The sequence below is a fragment of the Polypterus senegalus genome, chromosome 14, assembly GCF_016835505.1.
Source record: "Polypterus senegalus isolate Bchr_013 chromosome 14, ASM1683550v1, whole genome shotgun sequence".
In the NCBI taxonomy this organism is placed as follows: Eukaryota; Metazoa; Chordata; class Cladistia; order Polypteriformes; family Polypteridae; genus Polypterus; species Polypterus senegalus.
In genome coordinates, this window is record NC_053167.1 from 47,952,399 (window position 1) to 47,974,118 (window position 21,720).

The following is a 21,720-nucleotide window of genomic DNA, read 5'->3' on the forward strand; positions in this document are numbered from 1 at the left end:
TGGGTTTGTATTTTGTTTTTCGTATTATTATGAGTTATAGTTAAACTTCACTCTCTGTGAAAATGCGTGCAGAGATCTAGTGCTGTAAATGGAAGACTACAGTTAGTTTATGTTGAAGTTTTTTTGTCATGTATACAATGTATGCTGAAGTTCGTTTCGTTTTTGGAAGTATATATACCTGTATATACTAGCAACTTGGCGTGCGCTACGCTGTGCGTTGGATGACCACAGTTGAAGGACTCAATCGTAAGGACCTCTTGTCGGGTGTCTCATTTGCCCACTTTTGCCTCTTTCTTTCGCGATCACGGCGTAATCTGTCTTCTCTCTCTGTAGGGGTTTCAGTTGCCTTTCGTTGTGTGGCAGAGACGCATCATTGAGCTAATCTGTGTGAATGCTGAATGTCCGTTTCTTGCAAGGGACTGGGGCTTTTCTACGGGGCGGCTATACAGCCAAAAGGAACATGGAACAGGACACAGACACCGCGCTGGGCTTTTATTATATAGATATATATACAGTATACAGTATATATATATATATATATATATATATATATATATATCACAAGAACGAGACATTGACAGATAAAGAGTTGGGGCAGCCACCCGTATATTGTGGTATCCTGGCTGCAAAAGTCGTTTTCTTTCAGCAAATACAGAGCACTGAAGTGCACACAACCGAGTCCAAAACAAGACTAAAGAAACAAAGGAAAAGGGGCAGGTTTTAAAGGGGGAGACAGGAAGTGAGGTCGTATGGATCCGGCACGTGGTCTTCCACCATTGGCTCGTAGCCGGAGGTGACATCAGAGGGACTGGAGCTGGTGTGGCCGACTTCCATTGGCTCAGTCCCGGAAGTGATGTCAGGTGATCCAGGTGAAATCCCGGGGATGGTCTACAGGCAAGGGAGAAAAGAGTCAGTGCACTCTGCCACACCCCGGCATGCCTCCGAACTGCCTTCACTCAAGCCCTTTAGCTGCCTCCCATGCGCACGTGTGTGACAATATATATATACATACTTGCCAATCCCCGCGGCTACGCCCATGTATTAGTGAAACAGGGCAGTGAGGAGGGCCTGTTCCAGCTCTCTACTCCTGATGTCACTCTCCCCCCTCCCCTCGGCCTGCAGCTTCTGTTTCGGATTAGTGGGAATATATTGCTCCTGCAAGCGAACTATGATTCTTAGCGCAATGAGAGAAGTCGCAAAATCAATCGGAATGTTCAAGCAAATTCTAGGAAAAAAAAAGATCTAAATCCATTAAGTAGTTCTCTCGTTCACTAACTAAGTGGAGTTAAGGTTACGCCCTGAGGCAGATGTGTGAGTAAGGAGGGTCCCACCCCCCCCTCCCCGCAGCTCAATTAGTCTCTCTCAGATTCACGTTAATAAATTGGTACCACAAGCAAACTATGATACTTATAATGATGTGAAAGTCGCAAAATCAACGGAATGTTCAAGCAAATTATAGAAAAAAAAACGATCTAATTCCGTTAAGTAGTTCTCTTGTGAAATGCGGACAGACATACAAATGAGTCTAAAAAACTATAAGAAATTTCGTTCTTGGACTGCAAAATTTTTAAAAGCGTTTCTTAGCGAGCACCTTTTGGCCAAGGGTAACCTACATTCCAAATTTCAAGTCCCAAGTCCTCATGGTTTGGGAGATTTTGTGATGAGTGAGTCAGTGGTATTTGGCTTTTTTATATATATATACATATATATCCACATATATATTTCTCCAGTATTTTTGTATACAATATTTACTGTATTTATAACTCCAGCATTAGCAAGTGTAGATGAACTAAGAATTTAGTGCCCAGTTTGAAGAAGTGAAAATAAATGAGTTTCTGTTCTTCTTGATCTAATTCGAGTCTGAACCTAATTTCTGCACTCTGTGGACCAGTAGCTGTCAGGAAAATTAGTATTTCAAATAATGAAAAGTCAAATTCATCATTACAAATCGCTCCATCTGCTGGAACTCCTTTATTACAACAAGCCTGAGTGAGTCTGCCAAGTGAAGAGCTGAATTCTATGTTAGCATGTTGACATGCACTTCAATAACCCGATTATTTACAGAAACCTGATTTCTAAAATGCCACACAAACCCTTATTCCCATTAGAAAAATCGGGTTATTGGCCTCGGAGAAATCTGATTAACCGAGGTAGATTTCAAGTCATATAATCTGATTATGAGGCCATGTAAACACATAACCAGGTTATTTTTGTTAAGGATTTTGTAGTCTGTGCATGTCTGTTGCACGCTATCAGTCTACGCATGTATTTGCTTTACACATGTTTTTAGCAGCCACAGATAGAAGTATCCACAAAATACATTTCCAGAAGCAAATGCTCAAGTAGGCACATTATTCCTTCTGCTGGCTGAAATAATCTGTCTCAGTATTTCAGAAATCACTAAACTTATATAAAGGAGCTAAACATACAGTTACTTCAGTAGCACAATCTTGAGAGCAGTAGGGTAACACGTTAAAAGCAGTGTGTGCTACGCAGTCTGATTACTTTATTAAAGTAATGAGTAACCTAATGCAATACTTTTCTTAATGAAATAAAAATTCCTGCGTTATTGTTATTCCAGCAGCAGTAGGTATATGGCAAGAAGCACACCTACTGGTATGCCGGTCTTTTAAAGGGCTAAAGCACAAAGCAGAAAAAGTTTACTGCATGCAATCTGGTAACAGAAACCTATAAATAAAGTATCGATATGACTAAACGTATTTATAAAACACAAGAAAATGATCACAGACGTCATGCTTATTTTCCAATTCACCCGGTGGTTGATGGTAACGTTTGACATGTTTTTGCACAGTTTAATGATGTCAGAGCGTTTTAGCAAAGGAGAACTCCAGCAGATTATATGCACATGTAAACACGGGTTATTAAGAACCCACGTTCCTGCTTTAATTGAGTTACTCACCTTAACCCAATCATGTGTGTGCATGTAAAAGAAGTGAATGACAAGACTTCAGCAGTCTTAAGTAAGCTAGGTTCGTTTTCATAACACAGTCAAGAAACATTTTAGTTTGCATCAATTAGCATACTGATAAATCGTATAATCTTTAACACATCTATATTTAAGCATTATCTACCCAAAATAGTTAAACCGATTAAAACTCTTTGACAAATATCTGATTCATTGAATGGGACTTCTCATTTATAAATTAATAAATTCTTTTAGAGAGAAAACTATACATTTTTTTATATTAATTGTTCTTATCTTATAATTCCCTTGATAATGTGCTGGCTACAAATGTTACAGAATGTCTTAGGCAAACAGGCGCTGTAGTCAGAAGTACTTTACAAATTCATACAAAACATTTTTCCCCAATGCAGCATAACTAATTCTTGACGACCTCAAACATTCATGGCCAACAAATGGGATATCAAAATCTCTCTCATTTTGATTATTGTTATTACTAGGGGGTTCACCCCCTGCTCGCTTTGCTCGTCAACCCCTTTATTTGGTTAATCGGGTATACAATTTTAAAGCTTTTTTTTCTTTTTTGGAACCATTGCTGTGGTGTGGGACCACAGATTCTCATAGCGTATGGTCCATTATTGTGTAAATCCACGTTTTGTGTATTGAATGATATGAAGGCGAAAAGACTTTGTTTTCCACTCTTTGCCTTTTATTTCTGACCTCAATTTGTCCTGCTTTTTTTTCAATTACACCTGGTTCTGATGATTATTTTCCTTTTGTTTGCGTTAATGCGATCTTAACTATCCTTTTTTTTCTGATACTGTAGCGACTGACGTAATAAAGTGTCACAAAAGTTCTACTTGAACAATTGTTGACTTCGTAACCTCAAACACAACTTTCTAGCACCCTCTCCAACCCCTCCTCCCACGGGTCTCGCCTACCCCTTACCGCAACAATCAGTACCCCGCTATCAGTCTTCCGTACTGTACTCCCTCAATCGGACCTAACAGTCACAACAAAAAAAAGGCTTCAACTTGGCTGGGGCGCTACAATACTTTCAAAATTTACTTTTTTTTATATTCTGTACCTTTCTCTGCATGTGTATCGCTCCATCTTTTGTTTGAGCCTTTCAAATTCCACTGCTTTCATAATCTCTTATCTGCCTTTTTTTCTCTCCAACGCTTTGAGGTCTCTTTTCTCTGCGCTGCTCTTTCTTCTTTGCTGAGAGCACAGGATCTGTGTGTGCTACATGCCTTTACATGACTGAATGTTTTGCTGGCTTATTTGATAAGAAGGGCATGTCTTGCAAGAATCTCATGTTCCACATCCCTGGGAAAATCTCTTGGCTCCAAGTCTCATGTTTATAATCCCCGCGAGACGCTCTGTGGCCAGACCTTTTTTGTCTCGTGGGTCTTTTAAATGTCTTCCGATAACTTCCGAGAAGATCACGTATCATCGCATTGCTTTTCCTTTCCAGGATTTTTTTTTATAATAGAGAGATGTAGTTATCTTCATCCAACGGTGCTTAACTTCCCACTATGGAACGGAAGTATTGTCGTATAACCATTCAGATAAAAAAGAAAGTTATTTTCAGACTCATTTACAGTAATTTTATTTCCACAGTGCCCTGCTATTTGTCCACCTGGCCCATCAGGTCCTCCGGGAATGCCAGGATTCAAGGTAATTTAAAAAGCTTCACTAATGACTGGACTTGGGAATAATATTTTATATTTTTAAATGATGTTTTCGAAAATAGCTTACAGAATTGTATTTAGTGTGTGCTGGGGTCAATGTGTGTCTCAAGACGTTTTCACACAGGCCTAATAAGCCTTTTCTTTCATGTGTCTTTGTCTATTTATTATCTGTCTTGACATCATATGAAAGCAAAGCCTTTTTTTCAAATATTTATAATTATATTAATAAATATTGTGTCTTATTACAATATTCAGATTTCAGTGGTCATTCTTTCCTATGTTTCAGGTCACACGTCCTCTTTTCTGTTTCTATGTACCTTAGAGAGCTAAATATCTTATTAAGCTTCCCAAACTGTTTAAATAATTGAAACATTAATCCAACTTGAATCTTCCTCTAATCAAGTTTTTGTCATTTTTTTTTTTTTTTTTTTAGGGTCACACGGGCCACAAAGGAGATAAGGGAGAGCAAGGAAAAATTGGTGAGAAGGTAGGTACATTTCAGAATTGTGAATTGTTTTCTTGGGAGAGGCAACTCACTGGGACATGAAAGAGAATAAGGAGCAAGAATAACAGCTACAGATTTCAGGAAAGAAAGAGCAATGGGGATAGGACAGGAGCAGGAAGGCATGACAGGGGAGCAGTTCTTTACCACGGAGTGTGTTTACACGTGCTTTAATAATCCAGGTACTCATAGAAAACCAGTTTCTAAAATTCTATGTAAACACTTACTCCGATAAAAGAGAATCCAGGCTGTTGGTTTCCCTTAGAAAACAGGTTAACACACATAGATATCTCCGCGAGTAACCAGGTTATGTGACCATGTAAACCCTTAACCAAGGTACACTTAAGAATGTAATTGTCTGCACTTGTCCGTTGCACTCTGTTTCCCTGCATAGCTTTGCACACACTTTCACCAGCCACAGGAAGAAGAATCCACAAGATAAATTTCCTGATGAAAATGCTTGAGTGATCATACTGTTCCTTCTCCTGGCTAAAACAATCTGTCTTAATATTTCAGAAATGCTAAATTTATGTTGATGAACTGAACATACAATGCTAGGTCAGCAGCACAATCTTGGGAGCAGTAATGTGCTAAAAGTGACATGCACTAAGTAGTTACTAGTAGTAAGTAGTTATTATTATCACAGTGGCACTGGGGGTAAAGCAAGAGGCACACGTACTGGTATGCCATTCCTTTGCTGGGCACAGTCACAGAGCCAAGTAGAAAAGAGTGTGCTGTGTGCAATCCGGTAACAGAAACATATTAGTAAAGTGTCAGTTTACTTTCAGTCCATCTATTTGCTATAGGAATGTTGAAACAGTATGATCGGGTGATGAGGCAGCCAGTATTCTTACCATAAAACAACTGTGGCTGAAATCGAGGATGAAAAATGGGGATGAAAGTGATTTACTTCACAGCACATGAAGGACTAATCATATGTATAAAGTGCAAGAAAATTATCACAGACTTTATGCATGTTTTTAGATTCATGCTCTCTACTGATAATGTGTAACACTTTTTTGTACAGTTTAATGACATCGGAGCGTTTTGCCAATGGAGAATTCCAGAAGGATATTTACACATGTAAACTAAGGTTTTAAAGAAAAAAAAAAAGGTTTCTGCCTTAACCGGATTACTCATATTATCACAGTTGTGTGTGTGTGTGTATGTAAACACACTGATGAGCTTTATTTCTTAGGACCACTGGAGTAGATAAGTGTGTTTAGAAAGTGAACAAATAGAAGAATGAATGATAATATTAGGGGCCATACACTAAAAGTGCTGGACCAATGTTGATATGGAATTGACTTTTCCTGGGACTTACTATACATTTTAATTGGTAATAATTTTAAATCCTATCTGTGCTATTCAAATATAACTGTGGCCCATTCCACCACATGACAGCTAACATGTCATTCCAGTTATGTGGCCAAATAGACATCTGCATATTTAAGTAATAGCATTAAATCAGTTTCCTAGGCTAATGAGATTACTACAAATACTTGTGATGCACCATCTGTTGGAATGCCAGAGACAAAGCAACCAGACCTACAGATCCGCAGACAGATAGACATTTATGTTTTTATTAAGGTATAGGGCTCTTAAAATGGGATCTGATACGCACCAGCATGAAAATAATAAAGACGGTCTGATTAAACAAGCAGCAATACAAAATTGTTCATTGCCATATCGTTAATGAGCATATTTTGTAAACATTCAAGGTCAAACATGAAAAATGTTGCTCTAGTCAATGACATAACCTTCAGGAATGGCTCCGAGGGTCCTCTGTTTAAAACAGAATTAAACTCCACTTAAACTAAACATTCTTTTCCAAAGCATAAGAAACACATACAAAAAGAGCCAGTCTGACCTTCTTGGCTGTCTATAAATCACTTGCATGGAGACACAATAGTTTGTGATGCTGCTTTTCAGAAGACCTGAGCTCAAGTTTGGACCCAGTCACTGTCCACTGCCCATCGATAGTCTGAACCTATTTCCATGCTTCTGTGATTTTACCTAAACATCCTAAATACATTTGTGCTAAGTGAATTGGTGACTCTGAATTGCTATGCATTAATACTCCACTTCCCATGCTGGGTTGGAACTGACCTGCACATAATGCTGCCAGGATAAGTATGTCTAAGAATGAATGGATGTAGTGTCTTGTCTCTTGGTATCTCTGGAGGTGTTTTGTTTTTATTTTCCTACCAGTTACATTACCGTTATTAGGCTTGAGACCTTTCAGTCTGAAGTATTTCTGTCAAACACAACATGTAACATGACATCAGAGCTTAGAAGTGATGTATGCTCAGTGTCTATTGGTTACATGACACAGTTGAGATCTGCTAGTTTACATGATCTTGACCGTCTTAAGGCCATTTGCACATTCCCAAGTGGATCATCATTATAGCTCTTATAGGCTGTCATTATAGCCTTTTGGTACAAATCATGTGTAAGGTATGGCAGGCTAGTACAGTAACAAAGGAAATGAAACAAACACACTGTTCCTATATGCAGTACATGTCATGTTGTAAACCAACTAAGCTACTGTATGTAGACAAGTGAAGAACTACAAGTCCCAAGCAAAGGAATGTTGGGGTGCTAAATCGATTGTCCCCATTTACTTTTTCAAAATTATAATGAAAATACAGGCACTCACAGGCGCAAAGATAACAAAATAATAACTGCAAATTAGCCACGGTTTGGCTTACTTAAAGTTACAGGATCGCCATAATGCTGTATTCACAGAGTCATGTCTCGTTCTGCCAGCTCACAATATATTGCAGAAAAACCAGAAGGGGCTGAGTCAGGTGCCCTTCAGGGAGATCTTATTGATGTTGCTGGAGGAAAATGAGCGGATATGGTTAGCGACAGTGCTCCTTTTGCCCCGAAGTGGTACTACATATCTTAGAGGAGCCCTGGGAGTGATGTGTGACAGCGATCAATATATTAGTTCCTGTTTTACATTGCACCATTAACAACACACTCCATCACAGCATTTTGTGTATGGTGACCAAGGTTCAAACACATTATCAGGCTGAAGCCATTTCATTTTTGATTGTATCCTGCAGTCTTCATTAAACTGATTTCTGTGTGCACAATTGTAACTACTTCCTGGCAATTAACTCGCCTAATGCTACAAAAAAATCCATAAAAGACATTTTGTATAGGCTAAGTGAATCATAAGTATATAGAACAGAAATGCATCATGTACCGGTCCTTAATTAGACTGATTGCTGCACCAAGTCAGACCTCCATAACTCTGAACTGAGCTTGCGAATGTTACGTTATTACGTTTACCAAATGTTGTTAAAGAAATCCTAGTGAATGGCATAAGCAACATTATATCCTAATGACATAAATTACAGAATGAATCAGACACAAGAGAAGAAAGAAATCTTTTCCTTTAAAGTGCTTGTGCAAAATGTTTAGCTCAAAGTTGGCCCATTTCTAAGCTTTGAATTAATTCATTGTTACTTTATACAGTTCTATTAAGAATATTTATACATGTTATTCTACTAACTATAATTGTTCCAGCTAGATACATTAAAAGCTATATGATAGCTAGTTGAATTGAATTTTGATACTAAAGGAAATTACAAAAGCTACAACACCAATCATACAGCATTGCCACCAGCAGAAAATTATATATCCTGTAGATACAATATAAAGTTTATGACAACTCATACAGGTATGTTATTTTAAAGTTCCAAAGCCCACAGTCTGCCAATCTGACTAAATGTTTTGTTGACTTCTTGGCCATTCATAGACAAGTGGATTTGCTGTTGAAGACTCAACGTCAATTCTCGGCAGTGTACAGTTTGTGTTTGCTAATATCTTAACACTCGCTACAAAGGAAGAGGCAGTTGGTCAGTCATGAGCCCGCTTAGCCGCTTGAGCTGATTGAGCTCTCCTTTGCTCAACTTCCTAACACAGTTATACAGTATAAGGGATGCTACTTAATATTGAATAGCATTTTGTCTGTCCCATCTTGTGAATGAGAATCTTATAACTGGGATTACCCAGTTCTATTAGATATTATCCATAAAGGGATCAATCACATTAGGTTGATTAGCCCAGTATAAGCAACAGTGGATGTTTTAAGTCTGCTGGGGATGGACAGCCACCGTCAACCTCATTGCCAGCAATGCGTGCAACTCTGTAATGAAGTAAGCACCTGGCACTGTTGGAATGGGCTTCAGACCCCATCATTTTTTTTTTTTTTGAAAGGCTTAGTAAATTAATGAATGGAGATGCAAAAAAAGCAATGCTACTTTGACATTAGCAGTTGCTGAGAATCAAAGTCTGTCCTGCTAATATTTGTGACTGAATGAAGTGGAGGGTAGGAATATTAAGGAAAGCTGTCTTGTTTGAATGAAGCTGAGTATGACCCCTTAACCTCACCTCACCTCACCTCACCTCATCTCATATACTGCACTCGACTAATTCTTATTTTTTCTTTCATCCAGGGTGATCCAGGCCCTCCAGGCCCAGCTGGCCTACCTGGAACTGTTGGACTGCAGGTTGGATGCATATCTTTTTTATTGTAATTACTCCACCATGTTACTCAAGGAGTTATTAACTAATTATTTCTAAGGCTTAGTGTCTAGTTTAATAAAGCATATGAAGGAGATTTGTATTTCTTAGCACCCAATCTTTACAACTGAAGAATGGACAATTATTAAAACTGTATTCATATTTAATAAAAAAATAATAAAAATGTATTCTGTTTTTAGGGGTCCAGAGGTCTAAGGGGGCTGATGGGTCCTATGGGTCCAGTTGGTGACCGGGTGAGTTTCAAAATGTATAATGGTTCCAGAATAATGATGTGTGGTCTTAGACACACACTGTGTCTGAATTGGTTTAGTTTTATTTTAGTCAATTAAAGCCTCATTTATATTTGTGTAAGACAAAATAGCAACATCTTATGGTGTACACACCTCCGTTTACTGGATTAAAGATGAAAGTAAATATAATTTGTTGTAAACATGAATACACAAATTTCCAGCAGTAATTATTGGTTTATATAAGCATGTAAAGCTTTTATAAAACGCCAAGAGCTGAGTGAAGGCTTATTTTTTTTTTACATTTTTCTGTTAAACGAGCCTCATATGTATTTCACTGTATTATTATAATTTATTAAAGTTTCTAATTTTCCAAAATACTTTTTAAAGTATCACTCACAAAAAAAGACAATTACATAAACATTATGCGTTTACCATTCAGAGTGTTCGTCACATCTCCTCAAGCGTCATCCATGTGGTAAAAGTGCTGTAAATGCTTCTGCTTTTAAATTCATTTTTTAAATTAAATTGTCTTGAACACCATAGATTCTAATCTGCATTAGTTTATTTTTTTCATTATTTCTTATTTGTCCTCTTTACTTTACTTTACCCTTTGCTAATGTAGACTGAACTAAAGTCTATCCCAATGACGTGATATACGTAAGATCATGAGAAAAGTTTTACTGACAACAATCCATACAACATCACACGTCATGCCAATTCCTGTTTATCTAGCACTTCCAAAGTGTAACACAGAGGAGTTCTGAGGATTCCTTGGGTGCTCTTTTAATAACACTAATTGGTAATTCTCTGTGCATTAACAGTTCCCTTTATAAGCACGTATTGTCTAAAGTTTGTAAAAAATTTACCTTTACTAAATTCTGTCTATGAACCCGTACTGCAAATGAGACCTGATTTTAAAGTAAGAGTTTGAGCCAAACTGCCACACTTAAACTTAAGTCAAGTCTAATATTATTTTTGATTTTTTAGACAAGGTGGAAGGATTGGTGGAGTCATTGAATAAGACAAGTAGCTTGTTTCTGGACTTTCTATTGGGCCTTTTTTTATTTTTTTATAATTCGATATTAAACAAGGTCAGTCAGTCAGTCATTGTCCAACCCACTATATCCTAACACAGGGTCATGGGGTAGCCAATTCAAGCAAACACAGGAACAAACCCAAACCTGCATGTCTTTGGACTGTGGGAGGAAACCAGAGCACCCGGAGGAAACCCACGCAGACACAGGGAGAACATGCAAACTCCATGCAGGGAGGACCCAGGAAGCAAACCCGGGTCTCCTAACTGCAAGGCGGCAGCACTACCACTGCACCACTGTGCCACCTACTGTATTACACAATGTATTCTAGTTAATTGTTTTATAATCATGTTACTCTGCTTAATCAAAATCTCTCTTGACTTGTACTGCACACAACACTCAAAATAACCCAGCAGACTTTCACTGACTTCTGTAGGGTGTCTGGTTGTGGACAGTGTTGAGACCAATTAGACCCACAAATCTTCTGGTTTGCTCTCATCCAACTGGTGCTCTCTAGGATTGAGATCTTCTCTGGACTACTGTTCAATACAGTGTTCAATGGGTGGTCTGTGGAGTAGACTAAAATCACTGCCATTTATTAAACCATTTTTACATGATTAGTTCTTTGAGATATGGAGCATTATTTTGCTGGAAGTATCCACTTGAAAAGGACAGATTGTGTTGACAAGACCAGCAACATTGCTTAGGTACACTGTAACGTTCAAATAATAACTGATACTAAGAGACTTAATGAAAAACATTCTCCACACCATGCCAGTGCCACCACCAGCTCATACCAATGACACAAGATGGAATGGATCCATGGATTCATGCTGTTTATGCCAAATTCAGACCTTACCATTTGCATGTCACAGCAGGGCCTCATCAGACCTGGAAACCTTAATCCAATTTTTACTTGTTCAGTTTGGCTATCACATGCCTACTGTATCTTCATGATCTTGCTCTTAGCTGACAGGAGTGGAAACGAGCATGGTCTTCTGCCGCTTCAAGGTTCAATGCTTTTTGCATTCTGCGCAATACTGGTGTAGAGAGCTATTAATTGAGTACATGGTACTTTCTGTTAGCTTGAACAAGTCTGGCCATTCAGATCTGACCTATTTCTTTAGCAAGGTGTTTTTATCCAGGACTACTGCTCACTGGATGTTGTGTTTTGCCATTAAATGTAGAGACTATAGAGCATTAAAATCTCAGGGTGGGTAGCAGTTTCCAAGACTCCACAATCACCACATCTGGCACCAGCAATCCATAGTTAAAGACAATTAGATTGCATGTCTTACTGATTCTGATGTTTAGTCAAATACCAACTAAGCCTCTTGTCAATGTCTGCATGATAAATGTATTGAGGAGCAGCTATAGGCTCCTAAATACATGTGCAGTCCACCTCGATCGACTGTTGTAGATCTACTGAAGTAGCAGTTTTACTCCACGGACTTCCAGTGCTTCTGAGGTCTTCATTATACAGAGTGGGGACATCTTTTTGCCCACTTGTACTCGTGACCTTTTGATTTCAAAAAACACATTTTGTTCCTTTGTTTTAAGGAAAATATTTACATAGGTACACGGGGTAAATATTTTCCTTGGGGAAAATTGTGCTTTTTTTTAAATTTTGAGACTCTACAGAGGAGATTGATGGAAATATGAAACCCAAATCTAAAATAGAGACCCAAAAAATGAATCATCACTGTACATTAAGTGTGTGTTTTTGAAGTAACCATATCCATTTTGAGACCAAGTTTGTTATATTAATCTTCACATCAAGAAACATTTGATATAAACAAACTTGTAAACTTCATTGTATCATGAAGTCAAATCCTGCTAGATATCTGTCATATAAAAGGAAATGACTGTGACTGTAAATACATTTCTTCCTTCTTTCTGTTTAGGGTCTGCCTGGTTTCAGAGGTCCACCTGGAATTGCTGGAGTCATTGGCAAAACGGTATTAAGAGTCAAAGTTAAACTCTTTACAACTTCATAAGTTTCATAAAATCTTACTTGGCTTTCTCAGTTCTCCTCTAAATTCTCCTGCAACAAAAATCCTTTCCAGCTTTGTTTTAAATAAGTGAATTTATTTGAGACTTCTAAAAAATGCCTAACACTCTTTACTGTTGGGAAATTATTATTATCTTCTCTATTACCTTCACAAAAGCAATCCCAGCAGTAAAAGCTATTTTTATTGTCTAGTTATACTGTCAAAGGTCTTAACATGACAGTGACTATCAGCAAATGGTGCCAAATATGTTTATGTAGAGATTAATGATTTGCCTTCTTTTAGTAAGACTGTGATTAAACTTATCAAAATAAAATAAACTGTGCCACTAAATAATAAAGATGCTAAAGAAATGTCAAACACTTTTAGTTGTTTTTACGCAAAGGTGGCTTAATTATGTACTATAGCTGTCATTGACAGTTTCACAGGGTCATTCCTGGCTGCTTCTCCTGAACTTTTGTGTCCTTTGGCCAAATTCTGGAAGTCGTCTCGTCTACCACTCTTCTACACAAATGCAAAGCTGATGTTTTGGCCATTTCCTGTTTGTTTTCCAGGGTGATGCAGGAGAGAAGGGACCGCAGGGCTTTAAAGGACCCAAGGGAGAAATAGTAAGTAAACAAATTAGTGTATTTGGAGATGAAACCTTAGTTCATATATATAGTTAGGAAATAATTATATACGGTCAACAAACACCTAAAATACTAACTCTTGTTTATTAACACATAGAAAAATGTGTTTGCAGTTATTGCTGACTTGAGTTATGAGTTGGTTGACATTGCATCAAGGCTGATATATTCTACCTTTCACTAAAACACTTTTGGCTCAGCCTGTGTTTGATATGGAGAAAACAGTTCTGTAATGTTGTATTCTTCACCTTGTTTGCTACTGGCCACTTACAGAAGGGTGGCAGATAACAGCAATGACAGGTGGCCAATCGTTTTGTGTTCATTTGCAATTGCAAGGCTTTGCAATAGATGGCCAAGTCTTGGCCTCCGTTAGGGGACAACTCATATTGAATGCTAACTATTGGATTGGATTGTGTGCTTGACTTAAACTACACTGGTGGGAGTAGTGGGATTTCTCTTTGCTGTTGAAACTACATTTGTGCCTGCTATAGTGTTGAGATGGCATTGTTCTACAGATAACACTGGTGTTATATTTTTTTTAGCTTAGACACCTAGGTCTCTTCTATGAGTACTCGCCTGTGATGTTTGATTACAGGTATGCAACCAGTTGTGGAGGACAGTAAGAGTATTCTGAGTGTTGGCCAAAATATTGCTAGCAATACGATTGCTCTTACCTGTAGAGGAGACCACATTAGTGCCTCATAGAGTGTACAAGTGTTCAGCAGATAACAATGATATCTGCCAAATTTGAAAAGTAATTGTTTTAAATCGATCATTTTGGTGTGTTCCATAATGTTTATGAGAAAGTGATTACCACCATTCGACACAACTTTTCTGCTAGTCATAGGGTGTGGTACAGTTCTTGACCTGGTCTAGTCAATCACTGGCCTCGTTAAGATCCTGCTCCAGAAGATCAGCTGAATTAGGTTCTTTCTTATGCCTGATTCGCATCTATGTGTATGTATAGATTCAAATTAATGTATACGTGTTAAACAGGAGGTATTTGTGTAGTGGCATGAATTTTTAACATAGATTTATGAGTTTTCATGGACTAATTCCAGAGGTGTCTACCACTTATTTTATGTTTAAATGAAAAAGAAACCCACTGTAGTCATTTTTTGATATGTGCAGTACTTTTGTTGATCCATACATTTGTTGCGGTTGTTCTGATAATAAATACAATGCCAGTTATGTTATTGTGGCAATCATGGTGATTTTTATCCTGAAGATACCTTGGAGACAGAAATGCTACTGGGCACATTTCTCTGTGGCGCTTACACATACTTTGCCTCATCTGCAGTAAACAGGAAAAGACAATTATTAGGAAATGGCAAGGGGTTGCTCTGTTGTGCATTTTCCTGTGGGAAAAAATCACTAATGTGAAAAATGGGGTGTTGTAGGTATGGAAAATATGTAGCATATTACATTTAAAAAAAAAATACATAGCACTCCTTCATGGTAATATGAACAGGGGCTATATGGTGTAATTTATTTTACTGGCATGCTATGGATTTCCCAAGTTATATAGCCGTACAAATAATGCTGGAAAACACAGAAGTGTGATCTTGTCCTTACAGTGTAAGGCCGTGGTAGATTTCCTAAAATAAAATGTTATTGAAAAAAGTACATGCTAGGGGAGTTTGGCAGATTTTAATTCAGTTGCATTATGTTTAATTTGAGCACTTTTAGGTTCTCAAAGGTGTTTCTTCGTTTTATACATGATTAATTTAGAATTTGGGCTAGTAAGAAGCATTGTGGAATTTTAGCAGCTGGGCACTAGGATGTTCCAGTGGTTAGCGCTAATGTCTTACAGCTTCAAGGACCAGGATTTGATTCCTTGTCCTATCACAGTGTAGAGTTTTCACATTCTCTTTGAAGACCACTTAAGTTTTTCCTTCTAGTTCTCCAGTTTCCTTCACCATCCCAAAGACATGTGGGTTTGGTTAACTGCCATCTTAGACTGGCCGTCATTACACGAATGTGAGTGTTTGCATCAGTGTGCATTTTGACGCACTGGGATTCCATCCAGAAGTGGCTCCAGTGGAATGTTCAGTACTTTGTGGTGCAGAATTCAGCTCTTCACAGCCACATAAAGTGGATGGATGAATTTAGGGATTTTTGGTTCTGAAAGGTAATGTACAGAAGTCCAAAGCCATATGTAGAACATGGCTTCCCAAACAAGCTGTAAAATTCAGTATATGTAGAGACCTAAGGCTGTTGCATTTTTATTTATTTCAATTTTTGTCCCAAACTGTACTTTTAGAAGGTTTCAATCAATACGTTTATGGTGTACTCTAACAGAATGTTGTTCTTGTGTGCAGGGGAGGCCCGGACCAAAAGGAATGCCAGGCAGACCGGGAACAAAAGGCGATCCGGTATGTGTCATTGTTTTCTCAGAAACTGAATGTGACAAAATGAAATGACATCCATTTTAGATGCTATGACCTTCATCCATCATTCAGATCTCAGATATTGATGTCAGGGATCTTCCTGCTGTTAGTGTGCCCCATGACAGGAACATTTACAGGCTACAGATACAAAGATTTGGATATATTCATAATTGAAAAATACTACAACAATTTAAATATTGCTTTAATAATTAGTTAAACTGTAAATATTACTAATTGATAATTTTGTTATAGGCAGTAACATATTCAGTACCTTCTTATCAAAGTAAAACTCAGTAATCTCCCTATTCTCATTAGTAGCAGGAACTCTTTGACAGTTTATTTTATAATCATGTTAACAACACAATAAAGCAAAATTTTAAATGTCTATCTTGTAGTAAATGCAATTATAATGACCACATAGCTGAAGAAGTATATGAAGAAAAAAACAGTTTTAGTAATGTCTTAATGCCTGCTCTAATTGAGGTTTTATGGTGATGACATTTAAAGCTATTTAATATTTAGCTATTATAAATAAAAGTAATTAATACAGAAAATGAAGCAAAGAGTATCTTAATTTTACAGAATGATTATTTAGTGTAGAAATGTGGATAGAGAAGAGTGAAATGTCTCTTTTTATATTACAGTACTATTATAAAAATGTGATTTATTGAATAATATTGCTGATGTTCACTTTGAATTGTTTTTCTATAACTGGGAGCACAAGAAAGTTAAGCATTACAGAATGAGGCCAAAGACATGCAGTTTAGGTGGACTGGCACTGCCAAAATGGCCCTAATGGGTATGTAGTGTGAGAGTTGGATAGAGTGGCACCCTGTCCAGGGGAATGTTCCTGCCTTGTGTCCAGTGCTTGCTGGGATAGGCTGCAGGCCCCAATGACCCTGCTCACGTTACACAATGGTCAGGTATGCCATCCAACTAAAAATGCACAGAAAGATAATTTAAAAGGGTTGACAGGATGAGGGATCGTGCAAACACTTTTATCTCAACAGACAATTAACCTTGCCTGAAAGGTCTAGTGTTTTGGTCAAGGAAATTCATTTTGGATAATATGGTATGAAACGATCACAGAATGTAAGTGAATAAAGTATGACAGAGGGTAGTACAGTGACGTCTGCTTTTTAAACTAATAGGTTCTTACCAAAATGAAAAAGTGAATTGTGAAAGGTTCTTACAGTTAACATGTTTCTGCGCATTAATTTACAAAATCTGTGCTTTGGAGTCTCTGCCCATAGTTCATATTTATTAAAAGCTGTGTGCATTGTTCCTGAAAAGGAATATGATTGCTTAATTCTAACTTCACCTTCACGTGTGAAAAAACTGACTTGCTTCTTATTGGCTCACATTTAAATCTGTTACAAAAAAACTAATATCATATTGTTAAGTCTACTGTATTAATTTTTTGCTAGGGCATACCAGGACGAGATGGAAAAGATGGCACACCAGGAACCGATGGAGAAAAGGTGGATTACTAATAGTTTTGTATTCTGAAACAAAATGTTATTTGGGCAAGTGGTAACATATGTGCTACTATATGTATTTTACTGATGGATCAGACTTTATAATAAGAAACATTCCTGGCAGTTACAGTATTTAAAATGTTACCCTGTGATCAACTAGCATTGTCTGAATGGAATGGACTTAAGAATATTTATGTTAGGTAGAATGGCCAGTGTGCTTTTGGTGGTCTGTTGGCCTTGGGATCCCTTCAGATTTTGGTTTTTCTCCAGCTTAACTGAAATTTTATTTATTTTTCTAACCTCCTGGCCATCTGACTGTATTGTTGTACTCATCTTTAGAGACTTAAAATACAATATTATATATAAGAATTATACTTTTCTACCAATTATATATCAAATGTTATATAAGATTGATGTAATAGACAGCCGGCAGTTCAACCCAGGTGGGACGCCCAGAGACTGGAAGGATAGGGGAAGGCAGCAACTTTGGGGCAGTGCCTCCCCCAAGACGCTAGATGGCACCATGGGATATGGAGTTCGGCATCACAGCCCTGCTAGGCACAGTGGATGCTGCCAGGGGAGGCTGTAGGACATTGGGAGACAAGGTTCTCGCCTAGCCTGGAAGTACTAGTAGATCACAAGGACGGAAGCCCCAAAGTACTTCCAGGCTGATTAAAAACTCGAGTTCTCCATCTGAGCCGGAAGTGCTGGCAAGTCACGTTGCATTGTCAAGACTGCATTGATTTATTTTGTATTATGTATTCTTCATTTTTCTTGCCAAATTTAACTTTTCTTTTTTGAAAATCTTGTAAGGCACTTTGAGCTACATTCCATGTATGAAAATGCACTACAGAGATAAATGTTGTTGTCGCCAACGTTCAAAATGGCTGATAGAAGGCATGTGCTTACAATAGTGGCTGATATGGAATGTATTTTAGTAAAAGAAAATGACAAGCAATAAAGTATTGTGTACATTTCAAACAGAGAGACCATTATTATGAAATGTAACATTGGGCTTGGTCTTCTTTAAAACACTAGGGTGACAGCGGACGACCAGGAGTCCCAGGAGAAAAAGGCCCGAATGGTCTCCCAGTAAGTAAAACTTTAAACATTTGAATAAATACTCTACTTACTACCTCAGAGAACACACATCCTAAAGTACACAAGATTCAACTGCTGGACAAAAATTATATTAAAGGCAGAATATCATTATTGTCAGCCTTTATACAATGGCCTCTTTCGTTCAGGACTAATACGTGTATTTCTTGCAGGCAGAGAAGAGGAAAGTTTAAATTAAATTTCAAGATGTACACAGTGATCCTGCTGTGTCTGTCTTTGTTATTTATAAATATGTGTTTCCCTTGTTCTGTCTTTTTTTTTCATTCTGATATTAAGTATTACAGCACATCCAATAGCCAGCATGAACCTGAAAGCTGGTTCATTTGAATACAAATATGTGCCAAGCTAACAAATTAGTAAAGGCCAATATGTTATTCTAAGCCTCTAAGTTGAGTGAAGGAGCTCCATCTGACACAGCTTGAGAAGAGCTGTTAGTCGGTGAGTGTCTAATAAGACAGTGTCGGGCAGGACCAGAAACATGGAGGAGCTTGCTTGTGTTGAATTCTGTACATCCTAGGTGGACCAGGCTCAGAGAAATTAACTAAGTATACACTCCTATCTGAGTAGTAAATTATATTGGTACAATTTGAGAAATGCTTTAAAAAATTAGTTTTTAGTCAATTTCTACGAATGCAATTGTGAACTCGAGATCTGCACTGGCAATCGGAACGTTGCTGGTTCGAATCCCGTAAATGCCAAAAGGGACTCTGCTCTGTTGAGCCCTTGAGCAAGGCCCTTAACCTGCAATTGCTGAGCGCTTTGAGTAGTGAGAAAAGCGCTATATAAATGGAAAGAATTATTTATTATTATTATTATTATTATTATTACCTCATGCAGTCCACAATGGACATTGTTTGAGACACAGTGATAATATTATGAATGGCTTTTACAGCTGCTGTCTAGTACATATTACATTCCAAAATACAAAATGTCCAGTTGCCAAAAATATTCTAGAGATTATTTTATTTCTGTCTTATGGTGGTTCTTGTCCACTCTTTAGGAAAGACATTTTTAGATGACCATGTTTATCTGTAGAATTTTTAAAGCAATTTAGAGTAGAGCTGGTCCAACCTGCTAGGGGCTCTGATACATGCAGTAGGATACAAACACGTACATCCTTCGTATTTATCTTCATAACTGAACAAAAATGGAAAAAGTGAATCAAGTTTGGAGTTATTTCAAAATGTGCATAATATTTACAGGAAAGAGTGAACTGAAAGAGCCTCCTTTTATTAAGGGTGTTACGTATTTACAAGTTAGTCTTAGCAATACAAGTCTTTCTAACCCAGATCTCTCAGAAAATAGGAAATGATGTGAAAGTGCGGTTTAAATTGTTTAACTCAGTGTCTGTTTACTTTCTAACTGTAGGGACTGCAGGGAAAGGCTGGAACCAAAGGTTCTAAAGGTCAGATTGTAAGTAAATGTTGCTCTTTTAATTTTTTTGAATTTTCTTTATTTTGTGCAGTGCTACCCAAACTATTCATTGTTTTCCTTTAAAGTGCATGGTATACATGATAATGCGCTTGCTTTAACCATAATTTATTTGTTTTCTGGAAGTCCTATGTTGTAAAACTCTAATGTACTGCCATTGTAAGAAAACTCATCATTTTTTTAGTAATGCTGAATGTCTTTTCAGGGAGATCAAGGAGAAATGGGAGAGGCTGGCCCATCTGGAGAACCAGGTATTCCAGTATGTATCTGACTGCTTCTAATAGGGCCTTAAGACTAAGGAAACATTTTGTATATCTATTTATTCATTCTATTAATATTCAGCCAATAGTAGACCCCAGAGAATGAAGAGTCAATATTTTGAATTTAAATTAGCCTGGATCTTGGAAGAAATGGACACAACTATTTTAATTTTATGTTTAGGTCAAGTTGCTTAAACATTATTCATTTGTCACAAAATTATTATTAAATAGTGTCTTAATGAAGCTAAAGCTCTTCAAACATTCTGGACCTAAGGAAACAGTGTTGATGTGTAAGCTACATGATAGTACCAAAAATTAGAAAGAAAGAAAGAAAGAAAGAAAGAAAGAAAGACTCCAGTTCCACCTCTTCAGATATACAACAAATATTATTACGTGATTCCTGTGCGTAAATATTTTGCTTAAAGGAAATGCATTTAATGCAAAATAAATTAATTAAATTGAACAAAAATCATAAACACATAAACCATTAAATAACTGTTAGAACATCCTTTGAAGAAAATGGCATATCTTAGTATTGACCACAGCACTGGCACATATAATCACACCCACACCAACCTACATAATGGCTTATATCGGGATAGTGGCAGGCTGGAACAAAAATGGTGTCAACTGTCATAACAGCCTCTCTTTATTAGTTCAAGTTGTGTTGATGAAAGAACAGAAAATGTTTGTATGTAATAACAGTAAAAAATTAAATCTCAAAGTTTAGGCCAATGAGTGAACATAAAACTCAGTTGCCTTTTCAGCACGTGTTAAAGCATAAGGTCCTCCGGGCTTTAGAATAACAAACGACATCAGAGCCGCAGGAGATGTCATCTGCATACTAATTTAGACAGACCATGACTGGCAGGCGAAGCAAGTCCAATAATGTTAGAGAGAGGTACCCTGTGGCAGTACCATCAAGCGATAGAAAAGTAGTGTCACTCTGGGAGGAAACCTGCAACACATGGCAGAAGATGAAAGCCATGAAGCACTGGCAGGGGGCCACAGCACAATTCTTCTAGACCAAGCTTAGAGAGGGGATCCGTGCAAAAGAAAGAGACCATACAACCTCCAGGTGGTGTCTGTTTATCCATCTGACTGTCTGTCTGCCTACCTGTCTAGAAGCTATTGTTGCTACACAGCATGGCCACTTAGTTCTTAAGGTTATAATTCGTTCACAAGCTAGTAGATGTCACTGTAGGCTAACACCCCGAGACAGCATAAATGATTCTAAGGCTTGGCAGGCAACCCTAAGGCCAGCAGTAATTAAGGCCCTAGGCCAGGGGTCCTCAATCCCAGTCCGCAGTGGCTGCAGGTTTTTGTTCTGACCTGGTTGCTTAATTAGAAAGCAATTCTTGCCAATAAAGCACTAACAAGCTATGAAATTAAATTAACTCTGCTATGTCAGGTCATTCTCATATCCTAGATTTTCTTTCCCTTTCTATCATGCAAATGATTTGAAGG

At 37.6% G+C, this 21,720-nt stretch overlaps 1 protein-coding gene across 1 annotated transcript in view; it reads left to right on the plus strand.

Moving 5' to 3' along the window:
- col9a3 (collagen, type IX, alpha 3) overlaps positions 1 to 21,720 on the plus strand; it is a 102,634-nt gene that overhangs the window by 45,192 nt on the left and 35,722 nt on the right. The window contains exons 11-21 of the mRNA XM_039735554.1: positions 4,547 to 4,603; positions 5,051 to 5,104; positions 9,589 to 9,642; positions 9,856 to 9,909; positions 12,845 to 12,898; positions 13,504 to 13,557; positions 15,897 to 15,950; positions 17,393 to 17,446; positions 18,482 to 18,535; positions 19,931 to 19,975; positions 20,199 to 20,252. Coding sequence (XP_039591488.1) covers positions 4,547 to 4,603; positions 5,051 to 5,104; positions 9,589 to 9,642; positions 9,856 to 9,909; positions 12,845 to 12,898; positions 13,504 to 13,557; positions 15,897 to 15,950; positions 17,393 to 17,446; positions 18,482 to 18,535; positions 19,931 to 19,975; positions 20,199 to 20,252 — 588 coding nt within the window. The remainder of the gene's footprint in view (positions 1 to 4,546; positions 4,604 to 5,050; positions 5,105 to 9,588; positions 9,643 to 9,855; positions 9,910 to 12,844; positions 12,899 to 13,503; positions 13,558 to 15,896; positions 15,951 to 17,392; positions 17,447 to 18,481; positions 18,536 to 19,930; positions 19,976 to 20,198; positions 20,253 to 21,720) is intronic.